At 46.6% G+C, this 22,213-nt stretch overlaps 3 protein-coding genes and 1 non-coding gene across 5 annotated transcripts; 3 read left to right on the top strand and 1 right to left on the bottom strand.

Annotated features, from left to right (window-relative positions):
• Positions 1 to 208: 208 nt before the first annotated feature.
• On the top strand, positions 209 to 347 carry LOC133920197 (small nucleolar RNA Z247). Its single transcript, XR_009910014.1, has one exon. It is a non-coding gene; the product is annotated as a small nucleolar RNA Z247 (small nucleolar RNA).
• Positions 348 to 2,035: 1,688 nt separating this feature from the next.
• Positions 2,036 to 2,582, top strand: LOC133917467 (carboxylesterase 15-like). The gene is made up of 2 exons (XM_062361366.1): positions 2,036 to 2,358; positions 2,411 to 2,582. Exons 1-2 carry the CDS (start codon positions 2,036 to 2,038, stop codon positions 2,580 to 2,582), a joined length of 495 nt encoding a protein of 164 aa, XP_062217350.1.
• A 10,693-nt stretch (positions 2,583 to 13,275) lies between these two features.
• LOC133918551 (non-structural maintenance of chromosomes element 4 homolog A-like) lies at positions 13,276 to 16,885 on the top strand. Of its 2 annotated transcripts, none has more exons than XM_062362475.1 (7): positions 13,276 to 13,566; positions 13,693 to 13,773; positions 14,859 to 15,094; positions 15,187 to 15,283; positions 15,649 to 15,865; positions 15,961 to 16,052; positions 16,426 to 16,885. In XM_062362475.1, the coding sequence occupies exons 2-7, from the start codon at positions 13,693 to 13,695 to the stop codon at positions 16,657 to 16,659; spliced, it is 957 nt and encodes a 318-aa protein (XP_062218459.1). In that variant the 5' UTR covers positions 13,276 to 13,566; the 3' UTR covers positions 16,660 to 16,885. The 2 variants fall into 2 exon arrangements, with proteins under 2 accessions (XP_062218459.1, XP_062218458.1); XM_062362474.1 differs by having other exon boundaries at positions 13,280 to 13,566; positions 14,854 to 15,094.
• Positions 16,886 to 17,035: 150 nt separating this feature from the next.
• LOC133918552 (zinc finger CCCH domain-containing protein 14) lies at positions 17,036 to 19,793 on the bottom strand. Its single transcript, XM_062362476.1, has 3 exons — positions 19,592 to 19,793; positions 18,885 to 18,945; positions 17,036 to 18,039 (listed from the first exon to the last, which is right to left on the bottom strand). The coding sequence occupies exons 1-3, from the start codon at positions 19,662 to 19,664 to the stop codon at positions 17,280 to 17,282; spliced, it is 894 nt and encodes a 297-aa protein (XP_062218460.1). The 5' UTR covers positions 19,665 to 19,793; the 3' UTR covers positions 17,036 to 17,279.
• Positions 19,794 to 22,213: the final 2,420 nt, after the last annotated feature.

The raw sequence follows: 22,213 nt of genomic DNA, 5'->3' as shown, positions 1-22,213 counted from the left end.
GGCATTCTTGCTTCCCTAACCATGTGCTGATGTGTTGCACATCGCGTGATGCATGGGTGGTCTTGAAAAACCTCTTTGCATCTAGATCTCGCGCGCGTGTGATCAACATCCACATGCAGCTGGCGAACATGAAGAAGAAGGATCTCTCAGCCCTGGAGTACTACCGACATATCAAGAATCTTGCGGACACCCTTGCAGCAATCGGGCTCCTCTGAGAGATGATGAGATTGTCTCGTATCTTCTCTCCAGCCTTGGATCTGAATGTGATCCATTGGTAACCGCCATCACCACAAGACTCAGCGATATGACATTTGAAGAAGTCTACTCCCACCTCATGAGTTTTGAGATGAGACTTGAGCACAACCAAACTGCAGTCCACCTCTCCGGCTCTGGCTCCTCGGCGAACTTTACTGGGCGCGGTCAAGGGCGTGGGGGTCATGCAAGTCATGGGCGAGGGCGAGGTCGTAGCAACCAAACCAAAGAGGCGGCAAACACTGTACAAGGTGGTCGTGGTGCAAAGCCATCATGCCAAGTATGTGGCAAAATCGGCCACACTACCATAAAGTGTTGGCACCGATTTGATTAGAGCTACCAAGAGGAGATACCGACGACAGCCATGACTGCAACTTCGACACCATCATACCAGATTGATCCCTGGTATAAAAATACAGGGGCAACAGACCACATCACAAGTGACCTTGATCATCTTACCATGCATGAGAGATATCAAAGCACTGGTCAAGTACGAGTTGGCAATGGCAAAGATTTGCGTATTTCACACATTGGTCATTGCTCTATTAATATTGCTACTACCAATCTCAACCTTAAAAATGGTCTCCATGTTCCACAAATATCCAAAAATCTCCTTTGTGTTCTGTTGGGGGAGTGGCCCAGGTCCACAATAGAGTCCATGTAGATCAAACAATCCATGTAATTAGGCCAACCCATGTAAAGGCCCAAAGACCTCCTTGTAATATTTGTACCCCACCAGGGGTGGCAGAGGAAGTCTTACCTCTCCCCCTCACCTATATAAAGGACCCAAGGGGTCAAGGGTACGGGGATTCCTCCCAGCCTTCACGCACTCTCTTCTCTCTCTTTACCCGAATTTGACCCCTTCGCACTGTTCATCGCTACAGTGCTCCTTTCGGAACTGTAGCTGGGGATAGTTCCAACAGTTGGCGCCGACCGTGGGGATTCGGTTCTAAAGAGTGAGAAGACCTTCGGATCAGAGCAAACCTTCGTCAAAAGAGCCACCCTTCATCAAGGGACACCCTTCGTCAAAAGGGACACCCTTCGTACAAAAGGAACCCTCCGTCAGGCCTTCGTCAAGAGACACCCTTCGTCAAAAGAGACACCCTTCGTCAAAAGAGCCACCCTTCGTCAAGGGACACCCTTCGTCAAAAGCGACACCCTTCGTACGAAAGGAACCCTCCGTCAAGCTTTCGTCGAAGAGCAACCCTTCGTCAACCCTTCGTCGGGCCTTCGTCAGGAAACAACCCTTCGTCAACCCTTCATCGGGGAAAAGAAACCCTTCGTCAACCTTCGAAGGAAAAGATTATCTTCGCCGTTAGACTTGATTATCTATTTCACCTTTGTCCTGTCTTAATTTCGTAAAAGACAGGAACCTTCGGGAGAGGCACTCAACACCCAGCTGCTCTCTTCGCTCGCAACAGACCCTTCGTTCTAGATCGCTTTGTGTTGCTACCTATGCTGATGCTATCTGTACGACTTCGCCCTGGCTCGACCGCGCGTGGGCCTTCGACAGGCGGCCACCTACAGCGACTCCGCGGGGATCCAGTTCCGAAGTGAGTGGTCCTTCGCTGTTGCGAATGGGTCTTCGCCGGGCGTCGTCACTGCGCGCTCGCGCCTTCGCCGTCCACCGCTAGGCCATCGGACTAGACGAAATTCGCCACTGCATGTGGGCCTCCGCTACCACGGGTGCCATCGCACAACACGAGCGGGGCTAGCACACCTGTGCCATCACACGCGTGGGCCCTCTGGAACCAATGGCGTATGTGCAATCCAGTGCAGCTAGATGGGCATTCACGGACCTCGTCCACCTCGCAGACGTGGTCTTAGGAGCTTCGGTGTCGCCTTGCCTTCGACGCACCGAGGTCTTTCGTCTCCGCTGGACAACTCGCTGCTATGGCTACGGGAGCTGCGGAAAGAAGAGGCGAGGGACGGCAGCGACCCGTGGCTCGCCGAGGCCACGGACTCCGGCCGGGTGTTCATGACCAGTGACTCGGCCAGTGGCAACATCGCGCTCCACCTCGCCGTGCGGTTCAGCTCGGCGGCGGAACATGCCGATCTCGCGCCCGACTCCGTTCACGATTGTCCTACTGATGCCCTTCTTCGGCGGTGTGGCGCGCACGCTGTCGGGGGCGAAATGCACCGATGTTGCATTCCTCAGCCGGATCCTCAACGACCGGTACTGGCGGCTGTCGCTACCGGAGGGTGCCACGGCGGACCACCCCGTGGCGAACCCGTTTGGGACGGGCGCACCGACGCTAGACGCTGTCGCTTTCGCGTCGACGCTGGTCGTGGTCGGTAGCCGCTCCAAGGACAAAGGTGGCCCGCCCTAGTATGAGGATGGCCTCGGCGTCGTCGACGACTCGACGTACCAGGCCAGCAGTTCTTCGCACGGCAGGGCTCCATGGCAACCTCTTCGTGCGTGGGCTTTCGCTGCGCATCGTCACCGCATATAGGACTTCGCTGCTCATCGTCAACATGGGGAGCCTTCGCCGGGCATCAACATGTGTGGACCCTCGCATTCTGCACTTACAGCGACGGGAGCCTTCGCGCGCGAGACCACGTGAGGCTTCGTCACCATGCGTGTACCTTAGCCGGGCTTCGTCAGCACTTTTATGCCTTCGCCGTGAGTCGATAACGCGCCTCCAGCGGCGATGGCTTTCGCGCCTGGGGCCTTCGTGCCTCCGACGGCGCCGGCCTTCGCGCGTGCGTGCAATCAGCACAGACATGGCTTTCCAGGGAGTCATGGCAGCACGTGTCCGCCATCCTCGAGCCTTCGATCGCGCGGGACTCTTCGGAAACACGAGCCACAGCCTTCGCCCGTGGGCTAGCGACCTTGGCAATGGACCCTCGCTTGTAGACCTTTGACCCAGGTAGTAATCTATCGTGCTGTTCATGCATCCATTTCTTATATACGTGCATCCATATGCTGCTAGCATTGCATAATTATGCATGCACTCACTTTTCATACATGCATGACGAAGTGTTTAATTTTCACATATGTCGGCTGAAGCATCTGCCCTTATTATATGTGACATCATCGCATCGAAGGGTTAGTGTGTAACCATTTAATCAGTAGATTCAATTCTCATAACATCTGCTCTTTACATACGTGTGCATTACACCCACTTGCTGAAGTACTTACTTTTCGCATGCCCAACATCATGGGTGCATCTAATTATTTAATCCTTGCATGCACGGTAAAGAATTAATTTTTCGCGTGATTGTATTACATATGCACCAAAGTATTTAACCCTTCATAACCATGTGCAGGGCTTGAGGGGCTTTTCCCCCTCCCAAGCAGATTTTTACCCTTCGCATGATATAGCTCATTTTTTACATGCCGAAGTGTCTTACTCTTCGCATACTCACATCACATGTGTTCGTTTTGCACGTGCCCTAAAGCATTTAGTCTTTTGAGTGTGTCCTAACCCTTCGCTCGAGGAACTTTATTCCTCGCATACAGGTTTTGGCCCTTCGCATAGGCTCCTTACCCTTCGCTTGAGAGTTTTAATTTTTTGGTGTGACGAAGCATCCACCTTTCATATGTGTTATATTTTTCATACGGCTAGAAATATGCTTCTTACATCGCATTTGTGTGCTGAAGTATTTATTTATTAGTTTTTTGTGCATTTGCATTAATGCATACTTCAGCGTATATACGCTTCGCACGCCTGTATGTCTTCATTATTCATTTGCGATGAAGCGCATACTTTTCATAAATGTGCACAGCATCATGAATCGGGAATACATATGCTTCGCACGTTTTGCATTGCGCATGTGCATCGAGGCTACTATTCTTATCTTCTACGCATGCGAAGCAAGTGTTCTTCATGCGCTGGAATTACATATGCATCAAAATGTTCACCCTTCGCTCGCGTGGCGAAGCTTTTATTTTTTGTACGCTCCGTTACATTTGCGCTGAAGTACATATTCTTCACATGAATGTCGAAGCATTATCTTGTGTACTCATTAAATAAATGCATCAAAGCGTTTGTCCTTCGCATATGTAGGTTCTTACCCTTCGCTCGAGGGAATATTTATTCCTCATATGCAGGTTTAAACCTTCGCATGAGAAAGCTCTTATTGCTCATGTACAAGAATTGTTAATTCACAAAATGGGGCTTATCCCTCATACATTGAAGGTTTTTTTCCTTCGCTGCTATATTTATCGTCATGTCGAAGCATTTACTCTTCGCTTGTACATTCCATGTATTTATCTAACAAATGCATAAAAGACGGGGGCTAAGAGTGCCTGCCCCCGCACCGAAGGCAAAAGAGACCTTCGGGAACAAAAAGCCGAAGTGTTGTTTGACCTTAGAACAAAAGCAGCGCACCTCTCGACTTAAAAACAAAAGACGGGGGCTAAGAGTGCCTGCCCGGCACCGAAGACAAAAGAGACCTTCGGGAACAAAAAGCCGAAGTGTTGTTTGACCTTAGAACAAAGGTAGCGCACCTTTCGACTTAAAAACAAAAAACGGGGGTTAAGAGTGCCTGCCCCCGCACCGAAGGCAAAAGAGACATTCGGGAACAAAAAAGACGAAGTGACGATTGACCTCACCGGGGCAATGCCTTCGTGGCCAAAAAAGACAAAGTGTCGATAGACCTTTTACTGCTCATCGCCTTCGCCTTCGCAAAAAATGTAAGACGAAGTGACGGTTGACTTCCAAGGCAACGCGCTTTCGCGGAAATAAAAGTATTTACTCCTCGTACACATGTTTTAGCCTACGACTAAGAAAGCTCTTATTGCTCATATGCAGGAATTTCTACTCTTCGCAGGATGAGACTTATCCATCATACACCGAAGGTGTCATCCTCGCATTTACATTTCAACTATACTTTTTATGCATCTATTTAACACATGCATGAAGATGAGGCTAAGAGTGCCTCCCTCGAAGCGAAGATAAACTATATCTTCGGATTAAATCATTGCATCTAAATATTTATTTTTTAAAAAAAATAAAAAATAAAATAAAAAAATTGCATACATCTATTATATTGTCTATCTCGTCCCTAGAAAGGGGCGTGAAGCACCTATGGTCCTGCAGGACAGGAAGTCGAAGTGCCGCTGATCCTTCGGTAAATGCAGCGCAGCAATCGACTTAAAGGGCAGGCGAAGGCCCGCCAACGAGGACCGAGGTGCCGCTAAGCTTCAGGTAAAAGCAACACTCCCCTCGGACCTCAGACAGTAAGTCTTGAAGATACGGTGATTTGTGCTCTGAGGAGCCAAAGGTCCTTTCATACAAAGTGCATCGCCGACCACCTGCGTCGACAACAACTACTCTTTCAGCTACGTTGGCACCTTCGACAACGACTCAAAAGAGTCGTATTCGACTCCGTCAACTCCAACTGCGTCGACCAGAGGGGCTTTGGTCACGATTACTTCGCTTCGGCCTAGACGAGTTCGCCTCCATCGACTCCGACTATGTCAACCAGGGGGACTTCGGTCATCACGACTACTTCGCTTCGGCCTAGACGCCTTCGTCTCCGTCGACCATGACCGTGTCGACCAGAGGGTCTTCGGCCACGACACCTTCGCCTTCATCGACAACTTTGCCCCCCTTCTACGTCGACAGACAGGCTTCGGCCTCGACAACTCAGCCCACATCAGCTTCAACTATGTCAAACATGCGGCATCCTTACCACTCGCGAACACCGGCCAGAGGGGCTACGGGGGTACCCGGGTTAAAATCCCGTCCTAGGTCCCGAGAGTTTGGCCGGCGAACGTGAGCGGAGACGAGAACATCATTCACTTCGGCAGGCTACGACAGCAGCCTTCGACCTCTGCTTCATCGACTACGTTGAGGCCGCGCTTGCCGAAGCCTCGACAACAGGCTTCGCCAAGACACCCTTTGTCGAGAAAGACGAAGATGTACCATCAACTTCGGCCATGGAGGAAGAGACACCTTCGCCAGGCGCCGAAGACCCCTTCGCAAAGCGTCGAAGACCCCTTCACTTGGCAGAATGAAGCATAGTTATAAGAATGTGTCTAGCTCAGTAGTCATGTAAAGAAAAACCAGAGTCGTGTACGCGCTCTTTTCTCCATGCCCTTTTTTCCCACGGGGTTTTTGGGATGGAGTTTTTAGCGAGGCGTATATGTCGACGGCAAACCTGGGCCCTTCCATAGTTGTAGCTGTTCGCCCTGCTGTTCCATTAGAGCTTACAGCTGAGGGGCTACTGTTGGGGGAGTGGCCCAGGTCCACAATAGAGCCCATGTAGATCAAGCAATCCATGTAATTAGGCCAATCCATGTAAAGGCCCAAAGGCCTCCTTGTAATATTTGTACCCCACCAGGGGTAGGAGAGGAAGTCTTACCTCTCCCCCTCACCTATATAAAGGACCCAAGGGGTCAAGGGTACGGGGATTCCTCCCAGCCTTCACGCACTCTCTTCTCTCTCTTTACCCGAATTTGACCCCTTCGCCACTGTTCATCTCTACAGTACCCTTCGGCATTGTTCATCGCTACAGTGCTCCCTTCGGAACTGTAGCTGGGGATAGTTCCAACATGTTCATAAGCTTGCCAAAGATAATAATACCTTCTTTGAATTTCATCCCAATCACTTTGTGATTAAACATCAGGTGTCGAAGAAAAGGCTGTTTCAAGGAAGATGTGAAGGGGGACTATATTCTATCAAATCCTCTGCAATAAAGTCTTGCAAGACTACCATGATCAATCCTAGAGTTAATAAAGAACGGTGGCATGCTCGCCTTGGTCATCCATCGTCTCAAGTTGTTCAATCTATCTTGAGTCTTAATAATATTCAGTATGTTAGTTCGCTATATACATCTGTTTGTGGGGCATGTCAATTAGCTAAGAGTCATTAACTTCCTTACTCTTTGGCAATTCATAGATCCACTCAGCCCCTTGAACTTATTTTCTCTGATGATTGGTGTCAAGACCCCGACCTCGAGTTTTCTTGTGCCTTTTGTATCAGTCCCTGGATCAAGTAGCTGATACGCATAGAATTCAACAAAATAATATCAAATACATACTTTGAATAAAATAAAGTAAAATAATTACCTAAACGGCGTAAAAGATGGTCTGGTGGACAAGGATCCATAGCAGACCAGCAAAGTAGAAGAGCCTACAGCAGAGCAGAGTGAAACGAACGATGCAACCCAATGCCACAAGCAACTCGGGTGTGGACACAACCTTAGACTTCTTCTCTTTAACTTCAACTGGGTTGAGATCGATCTCCATTGCAACGATCTGAAAGCAGCACGACTGAGTACAGAAGGTACTTAACAAGTCATATACTACTTCAAGGGGTTAATAAATGCATAATGGGTATTTCAAGGATAAGACTTTACAGTATAATTTTAAGCATAAAGTAGGTTTTATGCAGGTATCCAGTTATATTATCTACTGTTAATCTTTTGAAACAAAGACAAGGTAACCTAGTAACAAAGTTTTTGAAACAGTTTAAAACAAGGTAACCTGGTAACAAAGCTTTTGAAACAGCTTAAAAGAAGGTAACATGATAACAAAGCTTTTGAAACAGTTTTAAATAGTTCAAAACCAGGTAACAAGTTATATTTGGAGGTTTTTGGGTCCTGGGAGGGCTACACCTCACTTCGTAGTCTCTATTATCATATTTGATGTACCTCTAGTACCACCCAGTTTCTGACAGATCAAGCCAGGAACCTCATCACACGGACATCTAGTACACACACTCACTCATCAAGACACACACACCCAGAGTTTAATCAAACGTGACCATGCCTTCGCATGTCCATGACCACGGACATGGCTATTCAAATAGGTTTACACTCTGCAAAGGTTGTACACTGTACTCATGCAATATGCTCAGCCTCCAACCGTTGCAAGCGTAGGAGCGGATCATACCGAGACACTCCAATCACTTTTCCTCGGGCTTCTCTATGTGATCCATCAATAGCTTCAGGTCTCGTATAGAAGGCAGACCCCCGATTTGACTCAAGCGAAAACTCCTTCACGCAGAATCTGAAGACAGTTGGCTCAATGTTGCCTCCTAAGCCTCCTAGTATGATGCCCAACTCAATCCAGTGAAATAAAAGTCAAGTCCTGCTCATTTAGGACGTATAGTTGCACGGGGTGGCTAATCATGACGGCGCAAGATTCGGTGCCTATACGGCCATGGCAGTCATCTTCCATTGGCACTGAGTATCACCTCAAGCTCCCAATGTATGAGATAGCCTCCAACTTTCGAAGGACTAACCCGCTTGCCCCCACCAAAATAGTTTTTACCTATTTTACACATCTCCTACTATATCCCACACGACATTAAGGATTTTACAACCATCATAGAATTCACAACCATCAAGGATTCATGGTATATGAGTTAACATTGATAACAATGAAGCGATATCTCCGAAGAGACATTTTCCCAAAAGTGACGTTGTCGGTGACACAGGAACCGGGGGTCCTCGAGTCCCGAGGCCAGAACAGCAGAGTGCCACGTGGCGCCCTCCCTCAGGGGTTATCTCCCTGAGGTTCGAGAAGACCAAGTTTCGAGAGAGGTTGCTCGGGGCCATGAACAGTTGTCCCCGAGTACCCGAATTCCTCGATGACTCAAGAAGACCAAGTACCGGGAAGAGGGTGCTTGGGGCCATGCACAATGGTTCCCGAGCACCCAAGTCCCCCGATGACAAGAAAAGCCAAGTTCCGGGAGAGAGTGCTCGGGGCTGCGAACAGTGGCTCCCGAGCACTCGGTTCCCCGAGGACCAAGAGAGGGTATATCCGGGAGAGAGTGCTCGGGGCTGTGAACAGTGGCCCCCGAGCACTCGGTTCCCTGAGGATCAAAAGAGAGTATATCCGGGAGAGAGTGCTCGGGGCTACGAACAGTAGCCCCTGAGCATTCACAGTTCCCCGAGGGCCTGAGAAGTCCTTCGTCGGTGGTCCCCACAGAGGTCCAGCGGTGAGGTGTCAATTGGTGAGAGGCCCGATGTCGCATTTAAGAGGGCGCGTGGCCTGTCACTTCCAACTGCTCCCCCCACGTTTGCTGTTAGTCCCTGCCACGGCCTGGCAGGGAAGCGTGGGGATATTTAATGCACGGATCCCATCGTGCGTCATCCGACGCGCCTCGGAATAACGTCGCAGAGCTTGAGGCACCCCGCCTGCCGCCCTGCTGTGTCAAACCTGCTCTGACCGGGCGGGCACGCCGGGCTGCTCGGTGGTTGCCCGGAGGGCCCTCCCCGCGGCGCCCGTTGAAAAGCGACATGATGACGAACAAGACCGGACGGGGGCTCGTTTTCAACCCTCCCAGTCACCTCGCGCAGCAGCCCATGATGGTTGCTTTCGATTTATGGCACCTTGGAACTCGCACCATCCTTTTTGGGCACGCTACCGCCCCGGCGGTTATATAAGCGGGGCGGGCTCCCTAGAGAAAGGAGGTTGAGTTGTGTGGAGATCAAGACAACAGAGGACGAACCGGAAGACAAGTCTCGAAGGACAAGGAGCACGAAGCTCTAGACTTAGACAAATATTCTTGTAATGCTGCAGATCCTCAGAGAGACATTCTCAGAGCATTTATAGCATACACACAGGAGTAGAGTGTTACGCTTAGTGCGGCCCGCACCTGTCTAAATATCCCCTGAGCATTTACTCCTTCCTGGATCCAATCATTCCATCTCCACCTGCATCTCATTTACTCCCATTTATTTCACCTACGAAGTGGATTCAGAATCATCCCTCTGGCCGAATCTCAAAGGGGGTCCCTCCGGATCCCCGCTTGAGGAGTTCACCCTCCGACAGACGTCTTCGAGGAGATGTATTCAATCCTAACCATACTAGATATCAAGGTGTTGTCCGTCGTTAATATAGATAACAACGAATAAATCTTAGGGTGATATGTATTCTAGATGATGATATGTAAGGCATGGCAAGTGTTGATAGGATTAACTACTATAAGTAGTTTAAAGAAAACGCGATACATAGCTCATGATTATAAGTACAGTTTTAGTCGATCATGTAGATTATTTGAAAATATAGGTTCAATATGATCAAAAAAATAAGACTTGTCTTCTCTGAAGGCCAATTCGCGATTGATCATGTCGTTCGAGTCTTTCAAGTTCTTCATCATTGGGTCTCTCCTTCAGTTCATTCCTCGTATTCTTGCTTAGACACTTGACTTCGAGCCTACGCAGATTAACGATAAAAAAAATACACAACGATTAAACAAATGAGCACCAGAACAAAACCAAAGGGAATACCAAAACGAAAGAAGAATGACGGAGAAAATGACGAAGCTAACCTAGCAGAAAGACGACGGCAACATGAAGCTAAGTGAAACTAACATACAGAGACTAGCGAGATTAGATTAGTGAAGTTAGGTCAGGTTGTTCATCTAGTTATTTTATCGACTTAAGAGAAAGCCTAAACAAGTTATTAACGACTAGATGAGTGTTTATTAGCCTAACTGTCGAAAAGCGATAGTTAGGGTTTCTACGTGTAAGTAAGTGCACGTAGACATATATAAACATATGTGTGATAGTTACGTCTATATATATATGTGAACATATATACATATATACATAAGTATAACTCTAGATGATTAAAACTATAAGTACTCAAGTGTCGGATTAAACATTCTAATATATAGCACTAAACTATGTTTTTCTAGTAATTAATCTTAATTACCTAGTATTGTTTAATTGCCACACTAATTAAGTTATATTTTATTGACATCATAAAAACATACATGTAATTAAATAACTTTATCATTTTATTATGTGATGATCATTTATCTTGATTTAAATTTTAAAAATAGATTGACAGAAGGAAAGAGAGCACGCTACAATCAAGGAGGGTGATCAAGGATGACGCGTGGGGAGTAGATTGATTGTTAATCTGTTAATTGATTGTGATTTTCCATATTATAGTAGAGTGGAGGAGGCGGGGGTCAACTTTAATTATAAATCGTTCGTTTGATCGTGTAGGATGTATGATGAAGATTGTTTAGATTTATCGTAACTCATCTATTTTATAGAATTATAGATAGATATAGTTTAATAGATAAAAAACAATTGAGAACCTTCTGTATCGAAAAAAAAGCTGGCATGCCAACATGCAGGCTTGTGTTTCTATAAGCTGCGAGTGTCCATTAAGAAGCCGTTACATTTTGTAGGACATAACCGACCATAAGTATTAGCAGGAGGCGCGATCCTCTATACTGCATCTGGAAGTCGTTACATCTTGTAGGGCGTAATCGACTGGTGCCGATCTAGTGTACTGCAGAGAGGCCAGATACACGAGATAAGTATTAGCGAGAGACATGATCTTTTATGCTTCATCTCGAAGCTGTTACATCTGTAGGACGTGATCGATCACCAGTACCAATCCTGTGTGACGAGCACTCGCTGTAAATGCCCTAATTTCCCCTCTCCTTCACGGCACTAGACTGCTAACAGCAAATAGCCCTCTCAAAACTGATAGATGGAACAATAGGGAGCAACGACTTATACCATGTAATTAAATCCTTAATTCTCCTCAATGATTACTTGTATTAAGCCACGGCCAATCAGCAACTAGCAAAATTGAGTGCAAATGCTCGGTTGGTAAGGGGAGCGAACCAACGAGTCTAGTTCGATCCTCAGCTCTTGTATCTTTATCGGTTGTGCTTTAAAATAGAGCCAGTCTTCATACGGTCTCTAATGAAGACCGGAGTAGTAATAAAAATTAAAACCCATTTTTTTAAAGAAAAAACTAGCAAAATTGAGTCTCTCGCAGGAGCAGCTTGACACTATATGTTATATATCTCACGACCAATCACGCATGCATGAGTAGCAGCTCAAAAAATCAGAATACTAGGAACAGATGCGAACCGATACATAAGAATTTCTTCCATCCGTAGCCAGAATTGGTAACTATCAGATGAAAGAGACTTCCAAAGAAATCAAGCAACGCATCCAGAAAACGAGTTTCTGTTCACGTACTCAAACACAATCCCGAAGATCGGCACGAAATAAACTCGATAGATGAGGAGGGGATCGCCCTTCTCTAGAGTTTCTGTCCACGACAGCAAACGCACACCAAAACCAATCAACCTACGAGGAACGGTGCTCAGGCTTTTATACGGAAAGAAATTCTATAAAATTCAATCTCGTAGAAAAATCTTTTTTTATGCTATATAGTTTCGTAAGATCAGTTTAACCGACTCGAACACAAAATCCAAAGATCAACTCTAGTCGGACTCAACTAACTTAGCAATCCGAACTAACAAAAGGACTCATAATAATACCTAACAATAAATATTAAAATAATACGGCCTCTTGCATCCTGACTATAACTCTCGTATACAAATATTAAAATAATATCCTAGATTACTAATCCCCAAATCTAACTCTCTTAACTAAACTAACTAGCCACGATACAAATATAACTCATTATGCATGGATCCAATCTGAATGCATGACTTCGGTTTCTTCTCCCTGTGTAAATTAGCTCCTACAAATAATTTCTTGACGGGCAAAACATTCACAGTAGCAATCTTTTCCGTTCTCCTTCAACTTGCTTTGTTTCACTTCAAAAGAAAATAAACTAAGCTGTATAGAAAATTGATTTGAAACAGCCAAGGATGAGGAGCACCTATGTCAAAATCGGGTTAGTTTAGATCGAATCCGTAGCCACCAATATGGGTGTTGATCCGCAACATGAGCGACTGTTTGATTGAGCGTTAAAACATTGACTCGTCCAAATCAGCTTTGAGTCCCACATTTATTTTTGCGCCCACGCGCAGATGAGACGGCGGCGGTGAAATCATTCACCAATTCTTGAGAGAGCCAGCAATTTGACGTACGTGCCCGAAATGCCAAACGGGCGCGCCAAACTTTTCCCGAGCGAAATGTTTTGAATTTTGCGGCCCAAAACCCAAACCGAAACGCCCAAACCACAAATCGAGCCTGGTCCCACCGCAGAACCATCACCAGCCGCGCACCCGCTTCGCCCAGCGGCAAACACACCGACCTCGTGTCACTGCAAAGCGGCCCCACCAGGGCATGGGGAAATCCGAGCAGGGGGGGCGCCGGCGCGAGCGCGATGCGGGCTCCCCCGCCCGCCACAGCCTCAGCTCCCCTCAAAAAAAATTTCAGTCTCGCCCATTTGAGAAAAAAGGTTTCAGCCTCCCACCCGCCCCCCCGGATTCGAGCCCCCTCTCCCTTCCCTTCCCCACCCGATCGCTCCGGGGCGCGCGGTTAGGGCTGGGCTGGGAGTTGGGGCCTAGGGTTTGGAGGTTCGGAGCCCGATGGCGGGGGCGGAGGGGGACGGCAGCGAGCGGCAGGGGACGGCGGAACGGCGGATACTGCGGTCGCGGTACCTCGCCGTGAAGAACCTCATCAGCGGTAGGCGCCCTCTCTCTCTCTCTCTCTCTCTCTCTCTCTCTCTCTCTCTCTCTCCGCCCCGGCTCTTTCGGATTTGGGTGGCGTTGCGGTGTGATTTGACATTTCAGGGGGTTTGTGCGCGCGCAGATGAGAGGGATGAGATGGCGAGGGCGGATTCGGACAAGTTCACGGCCATCATTACGCAGGTGGAGTGCCTGCACGAACTCGGTAAGGGGCTGTCTGCTCCCTCGCTTGCGAAATAACTGCATTTTAAATTTCAAAAAAAAATAAGTGTTTTGAATTGTTTGAGATTGCTGTTTGGACTTTGGAGAGGCAGGAGGTGACTAGGTTTCGGTTGGAATTCCTGTTCCAACTTGTATTTGGGTTCTGAAACTAGAAAAGCGTTCTAGCATTTGGCCGCTGTGCTTAGACTACTGTCTAGTGTGGTGCTTGCTGGGGCGCTTGAAGCAGGTTCAGGACTGCTAGCATCAATGGGGTTACATGTATGGCTCCCAATAAAATGGAGCTACTTTCTGTGACTGCTATGATCAATTGATAGGTTCAGCTACAACTGGAGCAAGGTGTACCCTTGCATTCTGTTTTCAATAATCTGATAACATCGGGACTGAATTCTAGTTAGCTTACTGCCTTACAGGTGGTTTCACTAAGTTTAATAAAGCATGTTCCCCAACCATGAAAGTTGGAGCACGGGTTGAATTTGAGTGTTTGGAGGTTTTGAACTCAGCTGTCAGTTGTTATCTTTATGAAGGTCTCACATCATTCCTATTCATTTTGATCTACTTATTGACACTTTACCACAAATTGTTAAGCAAACATCTGGATAACGCAGTAGCAGCAAACTATTGAGCAAAGTTCATAATGTGCTTGTATAGACTTTGATGTCTCTCCTACGTCTGTTGCATGAGCATAAGTCTATTTTGACAGCAACTATCTTAAGGTTATGCCTTTTATTTAGATAGTTTTTTGAATTGCTTTCTGTATCACCCAGTAATGCGACTTACATATGCATCATAATTGGAGTGTGGAGTTTGCATTGATTCCATGCTAATTGGCACATACTGATATATTTGCACAATGTTTGTTTTTTCTTTGCATGATTGTATTTTGTGGCAACTATGGGCATATCTGTGGCATGTTACACAGTATATTAGAGCTTGCTATTGTATGCCAACATGATTACTTACTCTGAGAGAAAATGGCTATATTTTTCTATGATTAGTTGGTTGACTATTGCCGTATTGATGATATATGAAAAGCACAAAATGATGGTGTTCTTCCACACTGCAGTACAGAGACCTAGGGAGCAAATAGCTGATGCAGAAGCTCTACTGGACATTGCAAACACTCTGGTTACATCTGTGAGGTCCCAATCAAGTGAAGGAATCACCCCTTCTGATTTCGTAACAGCATTGCTGAAGAAATTTGGGCAGCAAGGGAGCCTTGATGCTGAGGCTGCCTCACTGCGCTGGGGTGATGTTGGGCTCTCTGTCTCACATGTCTTTAGGGCTGTGCCTGGATGCCGCACCATGTAATGAAGCTCCTCTGTATTTAAGTTCTTAACATTCCTTTTTTTATCTACTTGGCAACTGACCTAACCATGCATACTCTTAATCTTTACAGGCTTGGACCCATGAATACAGAAGTAAAACAGCGGAAGGTTCCAGCTGTTGGTAGGAAACGGACTGCTAGGCCAACCGAAAACACTTGCCCTGAAGAGGTAGCCACATGTTAATTATAAACCATATAGAGGTTCTATGAAACCATGATAGCAAATTGTACATTTCGTTCATGATTGCTTTTAGGCCTTCCTTTTGCCTTCCATTTCAATGCAATGTACTGTGTGATAGGTATTCTGCTATGTAGTTCTTAGTTTGTTACATGTTAAAAATCATAATTTTTTCAAAATCATTTGCAATAGTTCCATCTGTATTACCTCAATTTTCCTTCATATGTATTTGAATTTATGGACTGGAAGATGGACTTCTATTCTGTCCTGTAACTTTGTAGCCGTATATATAATCTCTAGACTTGCCGACTGTTTCATAACTAACTTCCAACAATATAATGCTTTTTAATATGCAGCTTGCTGATTCTTCAGAGGAAGTAAAGACAGACACCGACAGAAATGTGTTGGTTATATTTGATATCCTGAGGCGGAAGAAGAGTGCAAGGCTGGAAAACCTTGTTTTGAACAGGCTTTCATTTGCCCAAACAGTTGAGAATATTTTTGCACTTTCTTTCTTAGTGAAAGATGGCAGGGTGGAAATAAATGTAGATGATAACGGTCATCATATAGTACGTAAGTACTTTGTTCATAATTCCTTTCATGCTTAGGTAATATTCTGGATATCCTGATCCTAATATTTCTAACTTAATATTATTGGCCTCAAACAGGTCCAAGAAATGCACCTGCTGCTAGTGCCATAGCCTCAGGAGAAGTCACCTACAACCATTTTGTTTTTAGATTTGATTTCAGAGATTGGAAGGTATAGTTTCTGATCATAAATATTTTATTTTATCGGCAAACCTTTCTATATTTAACCTACATAATCAACCTCATGCCAGGAGTTAGTTTGTGGTAGATAACTGTAGGAAATTCAATTGAAAACAGAGCTTAGCAAATTGAGCTACTATCCTATTTGGGTACCACCGATTTGGAGATGATACTATTATACGGGTAACTACGTTACTAGGAAAAACATCATATTCGTTTGTTAAGTACTTTAGTATATCCATTTGAGCATGCTGCCTTTGTGAGAGAAAATGTATAATGGTGTGGGAATAGTTAGTTTACTCTTATTTGTATGTATTAACATCAAGTAACCTGATCTTACCTCTTCTCTTTTCATCTATTTATAGCTTATGAAAGAAATTGTCGTGGAGGGGGAAGAACTGTTGCCGCACAGGACCTCCCAGAGTGCTCCCTGCACTGAAGAGAATGATCAGCCAGAGCTGGAGGCACGGGCGCAAAGAACGCCAATCAGAAAACTCTCTCGGAACCGAGGCTTGGTTTTGCAGGATCTGGTAGTCAAGGAAACACCCGAGGAGAACCAAACGTCCAAGCGCAGGCGTCTTTTCAGAGATAAAGAATGAACTTTGCTAGCCTGGCATGTGTAGTGTAGGGACACCTAGCAGCCTGCCTTGCTGTGTATGTAGAAATACGGAATCGCCCGAATAACTTATCTTTGACTAGGGTTTTTAGGGCAGTTGCGATATAGCACAACTGCTCTGTGCTAGTTTTGATGAACTATGAATCCCAACATATTGTTTAGACCCCCTTTCAGATCTCATTTTTCAGAACAAGATCAGATGAGCTGAACATTGACGCTCAACTGTCCAAACAGGTTGCAACTGAGGCTGGTGATAACTCAAAACTATTAACAGCGTGATCTGCTAAATTTGTTCAAAGTGCTTGCGCAAGAGCCAATAACTCCCCACAACCGAAAATGGCTGAGTTGCAACAAGAAAAGAAAACAAAAATACCAGGCTACCAACCAGGAATGCAGTGTTTCTGTTTACCCATTCAGACAAATGGGTTATTGTCAGAAATTCTGGATCCACGGAGATAGCAAAAGCGTAGACACTTAACATGTTAAAAAGTGGTAGCAGAAGCAGCCTACCAAAACAGAGCACAGAATAACATACATGAAGAAATCCAGTGGAACAATCAATAGCGTAGGCCTAAACAAGTCAGAAAATCCCATCATCAGTCATCAAGTATGCTTGCGCAGCTCATTTTCACCATGAGCAAAGTGGCATCTGTCACCAAAAGTGCATGATCCTTTCGCGAAGTTCTCGCACAGCTTGGTCTTGAAGTTGCTCCCTTGGCCACGGTGAGGTCCTCCAGCTGGGTTCTTGGCCAGTGTAGGGGCACCGCCGCCGATGCTGACAATCAGTTCCCTAACCATAGTGCTAGCATTCTTAATCTGATCAAAGGTGCCCTCAAGCTCAATGTTTTTCAAGCTGGCGTCTGATTCATGATCCCGGATGACCAGCTTGGCCCCAGTGACTCGGGATATCTGCTTTGTGTTAACTCCACCCCTTCCGATGATGACACCTGCAAGGGACGCATCAACACTGATCTTGGCTGTGGCAGAAGCACCGAAGCTTGCTGGAGTGGTTATGCCAGGGTTGGCCATTGGCGGAGGTGCAAAGTGACCAGTGGGCCTTGGTCCCATGGGGGGCGGCATTGAGCTATCCATCCACATAGGCTTGCCGAGCTCCCTTTCACCATGTGCAAAGTGGCACTTGTCCCCCCATTTGCATCCCTCTGCAGTGTTATACTTGTTGCACAAGCGAGTCTTCATGGTGGGTGTAGGTGGCCCATCAGGAGCAGCAGGACCCATCGGCATTCTTCCCGGAGGTGGTGCCATTGCTGGGCCACCCAGGTTGGTCATCTTTGCAACTGCCTGGTAGCCGCCAGGGAAGTAATGGAGGAAATGGCAGCCCTCACCAAAGGGACAACCAGCAGTACTGCACAATGAGAATATCATTCAGGTAAGTAACTGAAGCAGCATCTGAATAATAAGTATACAATTACAATTGATGATAGCAGCTGAAGAAAATAAAACTAAATGGTACTCTTGAATGTGCATTGCTTTGAATGTGCATTGCTGAACATAAGATACAGAATAGACTAACGCAGAATAATCTGAAGAAAAATTTCTGAGATGACTTTTATTAAATTGTATAATTCACCTGCTACATTATGAAAAGAAAATTGAGAGTGAGTTAGATTTCAAATGCTACCATGCATTCTAGACCACAAGCATAAAATTTGTTACTACATCATGGTAAAACACTTAAAAACATCAGAAATACAATTAGTGAATATTTCAAAGGACAACTACTGATGTGAGCAATAAGTATAATTTCAAACCATATGGTAGTAAAATTGTCCCTGCATATACCAAATGTTAGGATAAATATTGTATGTCACGAAGGATATAGGTGGAGAATTTCAAGATGGGAGTTCAATTGCAGTTCCCAAGCCATGTATTCACTTCTTTTCTCAATTAGGGCAAATGAGGCTGTATCATGGCAGTAACTGATTGTTCATCTGAAAAGGAGTTACATATCCTTATACTGTTGTTGCATCTTTCAAAGGTTCAAAGTGATTTGCACAACCATGTGCATTCCAATTTTACTCCAATGAGTGTTCTTAAGCTGAATTAGGAGAACCTGTAGCACAATCTTGCTTAACTGTTCTGTTAGCAATAAGAAATTCTTCCAATATAAGAAAGTAAATTTTAATTGCAATAAATAGCTATGCAGAATAAATGTTACCAGGTGCAGTTCATTTTAAGTTGGATTATAACCTGAAAAATTTGGTGCATGGCTTCGATTTGCTTCCTACACCGGTTTGAAATGACTCCGATTCTGTTACATCAAATTAATTATGTGTGCCAAGTTAATATGTTGTCGATTTACTAATCTAGGTACACAAAAAAGAACAATAATGCGGTGTTGTCTATATCAGCATAGTGCATTAATTAGAGCACAAAGTGGCCTAACTTCAGCTTGTATCCACTACCCAGAGCTTCTTTTCAAGCTGTTGCCAAATTATTGAGTGGGTAGCGGACACAGGAAGCCAACCATAAAAATTATAATCATAAACCACGGCAATTGAAACAGAAGACCCATGTCCTAAAAGAATTAATTCCAGGTCAAATGCAACAAATAAGTCCCACGCTCCCACCTGAATGATGCAAAGCTGCCAACCAACGAAAAAGTAAGCGCAGAGTTGGCGAAACTTAGGGAATTAAGAGCTTCTCATTGCCACGAAAGAAACAAGAAAACCCTCTCATCTTCACCAATCAACAACCCCAGACCCCTATCAGATCACCGCGCTGCGCAGCTTCCTCCGAAAATCCCCAAACCCTAACCTAGGCACCTAGCAAACAGCTCAACCCCAACCAAACCCCGAGACGCAGAGCCCTAAAAAAACTAACTGCTCGACGAGAAAACATGTCCCGAGAGGAAGGCGGTTGCAGACCGGCGCGAGGGCGGGCTCCGCTCGACTCACCTCGCGCGCGCTTCCCGCCGGCGGAGGCCCCGTTGGCGCCGTCCGCCTTCCCCCTCTTGCGGCCACCTTCCATGGATCCTCTCTTTCGCGCTCGCGCCGGCCCCCGCCCCCGCCGCGAGCTCGGTTAGGGTTTGCAAGCCGCGACGGCAAGGAGCGTGGTCAGTGGAGGCTCGCGAAGAAGAGTGGCCGCAGTGTGGATTAAGAGGCGACGAAAGCTCGAGCCTTTTTTATTTTTATATTTCGAAAATAAAAAAAATAAAAAACTAGACGTCCGTTTGAAAGAATTGTTTTTCTTATTACGTAAATCATATTTTTATCTAATTTTTTAAAGTTAGATCATCGTTATTTTCATCTTTCATTGTGGTTCATATATTTTTTTTAGAATTGTTTGTAACTATTTTAAAGCGTTTTAAATTTTAAAGTATATAATGATAGAGCTATTTTTTAATTTCTAAAACAGACACTTAATTTTGCAATTTTTTGTTTTTAAAATATAAAAATAAAAAATCCGAAAGCTCTAAAACGACCAATGAGCTGCAGCCTAAGTGGCCCCGAGCCGCTATGGAGAAGATATGTACTCCACCTTCCTGGGCCAAATGACGTGGCCCATTAGCTTCTCCTTAAGATTCGTGCACACAGAGCATGTGATCGCGGCACCTACCTCGCCTCGCTTCGCCTCCTGCTCTTCTTGCGGAGCAAGCCTTGACCACCCGTTCCGTTTAGAATCTAACGACCAGTGGAGGTGAGAACGCCGTTCCGTTTTGAGGTTTTGTTGATTGCCCCCTCTGCATCTTCTAGGGCGTGTTCGGATGGTTGCATCCGCCGGTGCTTGCGTCGGCTGGTGCTTGCTCAGCGTATATTGCAGAGAGAGATGACTGTTTGGTTTCCAGGACAGTGCGTGCAGCGTGCATCCGCTCGTGCAAAAATACCTGCATCGGACGTACGCGCAGAAGGACCATCGCTCCCAGGCCAGGCCGAGCGGATGCAGCGGCAGCACAGAAGGTCCACCCGTCAGACGAGGCTCCCATTACCGCAGTCGCGTCTTCCGCTGCGTCTTCTCCACAGCCGATTTCGAATGGTGAGTCCGGTCTGGATCTGCATCTCCCACAGCGGAGCGGAGCGGGCTGAGGGTGGCCGCCGGGGGAGCGGAGCGGCGCCGGCTGAGGGCGGCCGCCGGGGGAGCAGCAGGGGCGTCGCGTCGCCGTGTGGGGGGGACGCCGGGGGAGGGCTGCTCGGGGGCTCGCCGCGGCACTGGGAGGGGGCGCCGGGGAGCGGGCAGCCGGAGTGGGCGCCGGGGAGCGGGCAGCCGGAGTGGGCTCACGTCACTGGGAGGGGGCGCCGGGGAGCGGGCAGCCCTCGTGGGCGCCGGAGATGCCGGGCGGCCAGGAGCGCGGGGAGCGGCGATGGGGCCGGTAGGCTTGGTGCAGGGGCCGGTGGGCGCAGGGAGGCGGCGATGGGGCCGGTGGGGTTGGCGCAGGGGCCGGTGGGCGCAGGGAGAGCGCGGGGAGCAGGGAGAGCGGCGCAGTGCCGAGCAGTGCCGAGCCAGGAGCTGAGCTGCGCAGTGCTGCGAGGGTGGGAGAGCACGGGGAGCAGGGAGAGCGGCGCAGTGCCGAGCAGTGCCGAGCCAGGAGCTGAGCTGCGCAGTGCTGCGAGGGTGGGAGAGCAGCACAACTAGTAGCTAATTTTGGTGCACTGCATTTATTTTTTTATAATTCTGCTGCACAACTAGTAGCTAAGTATTGTGCTGTAAATTTCAGGAAATTTTGGTGGAGTAACATATACAGCAGAGAACTTTGAAGGTGCAAGGGTGGATCTTGGTACTTGTCTCCGTGAAGAAACGAGGTAATTTGTATATGTGGTTTGACATGTTGTTGTATGAGATGAAGCTGAAAGGATATTTCTGATCATATGAACATTTATAAATATAATTACAATTTGTCCGTATTTGCAATGGTTAGATGGATGAGTTGGCTGTCAAGCGGCGAAAAATAATTGCTCATGCTGCGGGAGTTGTTGCTACAATGTGTGCGTACACGTTGTTTTTGTATAGACGTCGAGGTCGTGAAGCACCCATCAGCTATGGTCCTTTAGCTGAAAGAGATAAAATTAGAATGAAAAACCTTAGATTCATTTTTCATAATGATGATCGCTATTGTGTAGAACAGCTTCGTATGAGGAGAGCCCCTTTTTTTCACTTATGCACATTACTCAGGACAAGACGGTTGCTTAAAGATACAATTCATAGCTCTATTGAGGAACAAGTTGCCATGTTCCTGCAAGTGGTTGGCCACAATTGTAGATTTAGGTTGATAAAGTTGAATTTTAGAAGGGGTTTGGAAACAATTAGTCGCTACTTTCGAGAAGTCCTGTATGCTATTGGGGAGCTACGAGGAGAGATGATTCGACCACCGTCCAACGATGTGCACCAAAAAATTGCAAACAGCCGCAGGTTCAACCCATATTTCAAGGTACTAGTGTTAGGTTCCGTAGTTGTTGGTTCCATTTATGCCCGCCGTAGTGGTTAACTATCATTGTTTCTTACTCTTGTGTAGGATTGCATTGGTGCTATAGATGGAACTCATGTGCTAGCTAGAGTCCCAGCTAGCATGGCAGCCGCCTTTC

The sequence above is a fragment of the Phragmites australis genome, chromosome 5 (assembly GCF_958298935.1).
Source record: "Phragmites australis chromosome 5, lpPhrAust1.1, whole genome shotgun sequence".
Lineage (NCBI taxonomy): Eukaryota > Viridiplantae > Streptophyta > Magnoliopsida > Poales > Poaceae > Phragmites > Phragmites australis.
The sequence above is the reverse complement of the archived record's forward strand: the minus strand, read 5'-3'. Positions and strand labels throughout refer to the sequence as shown.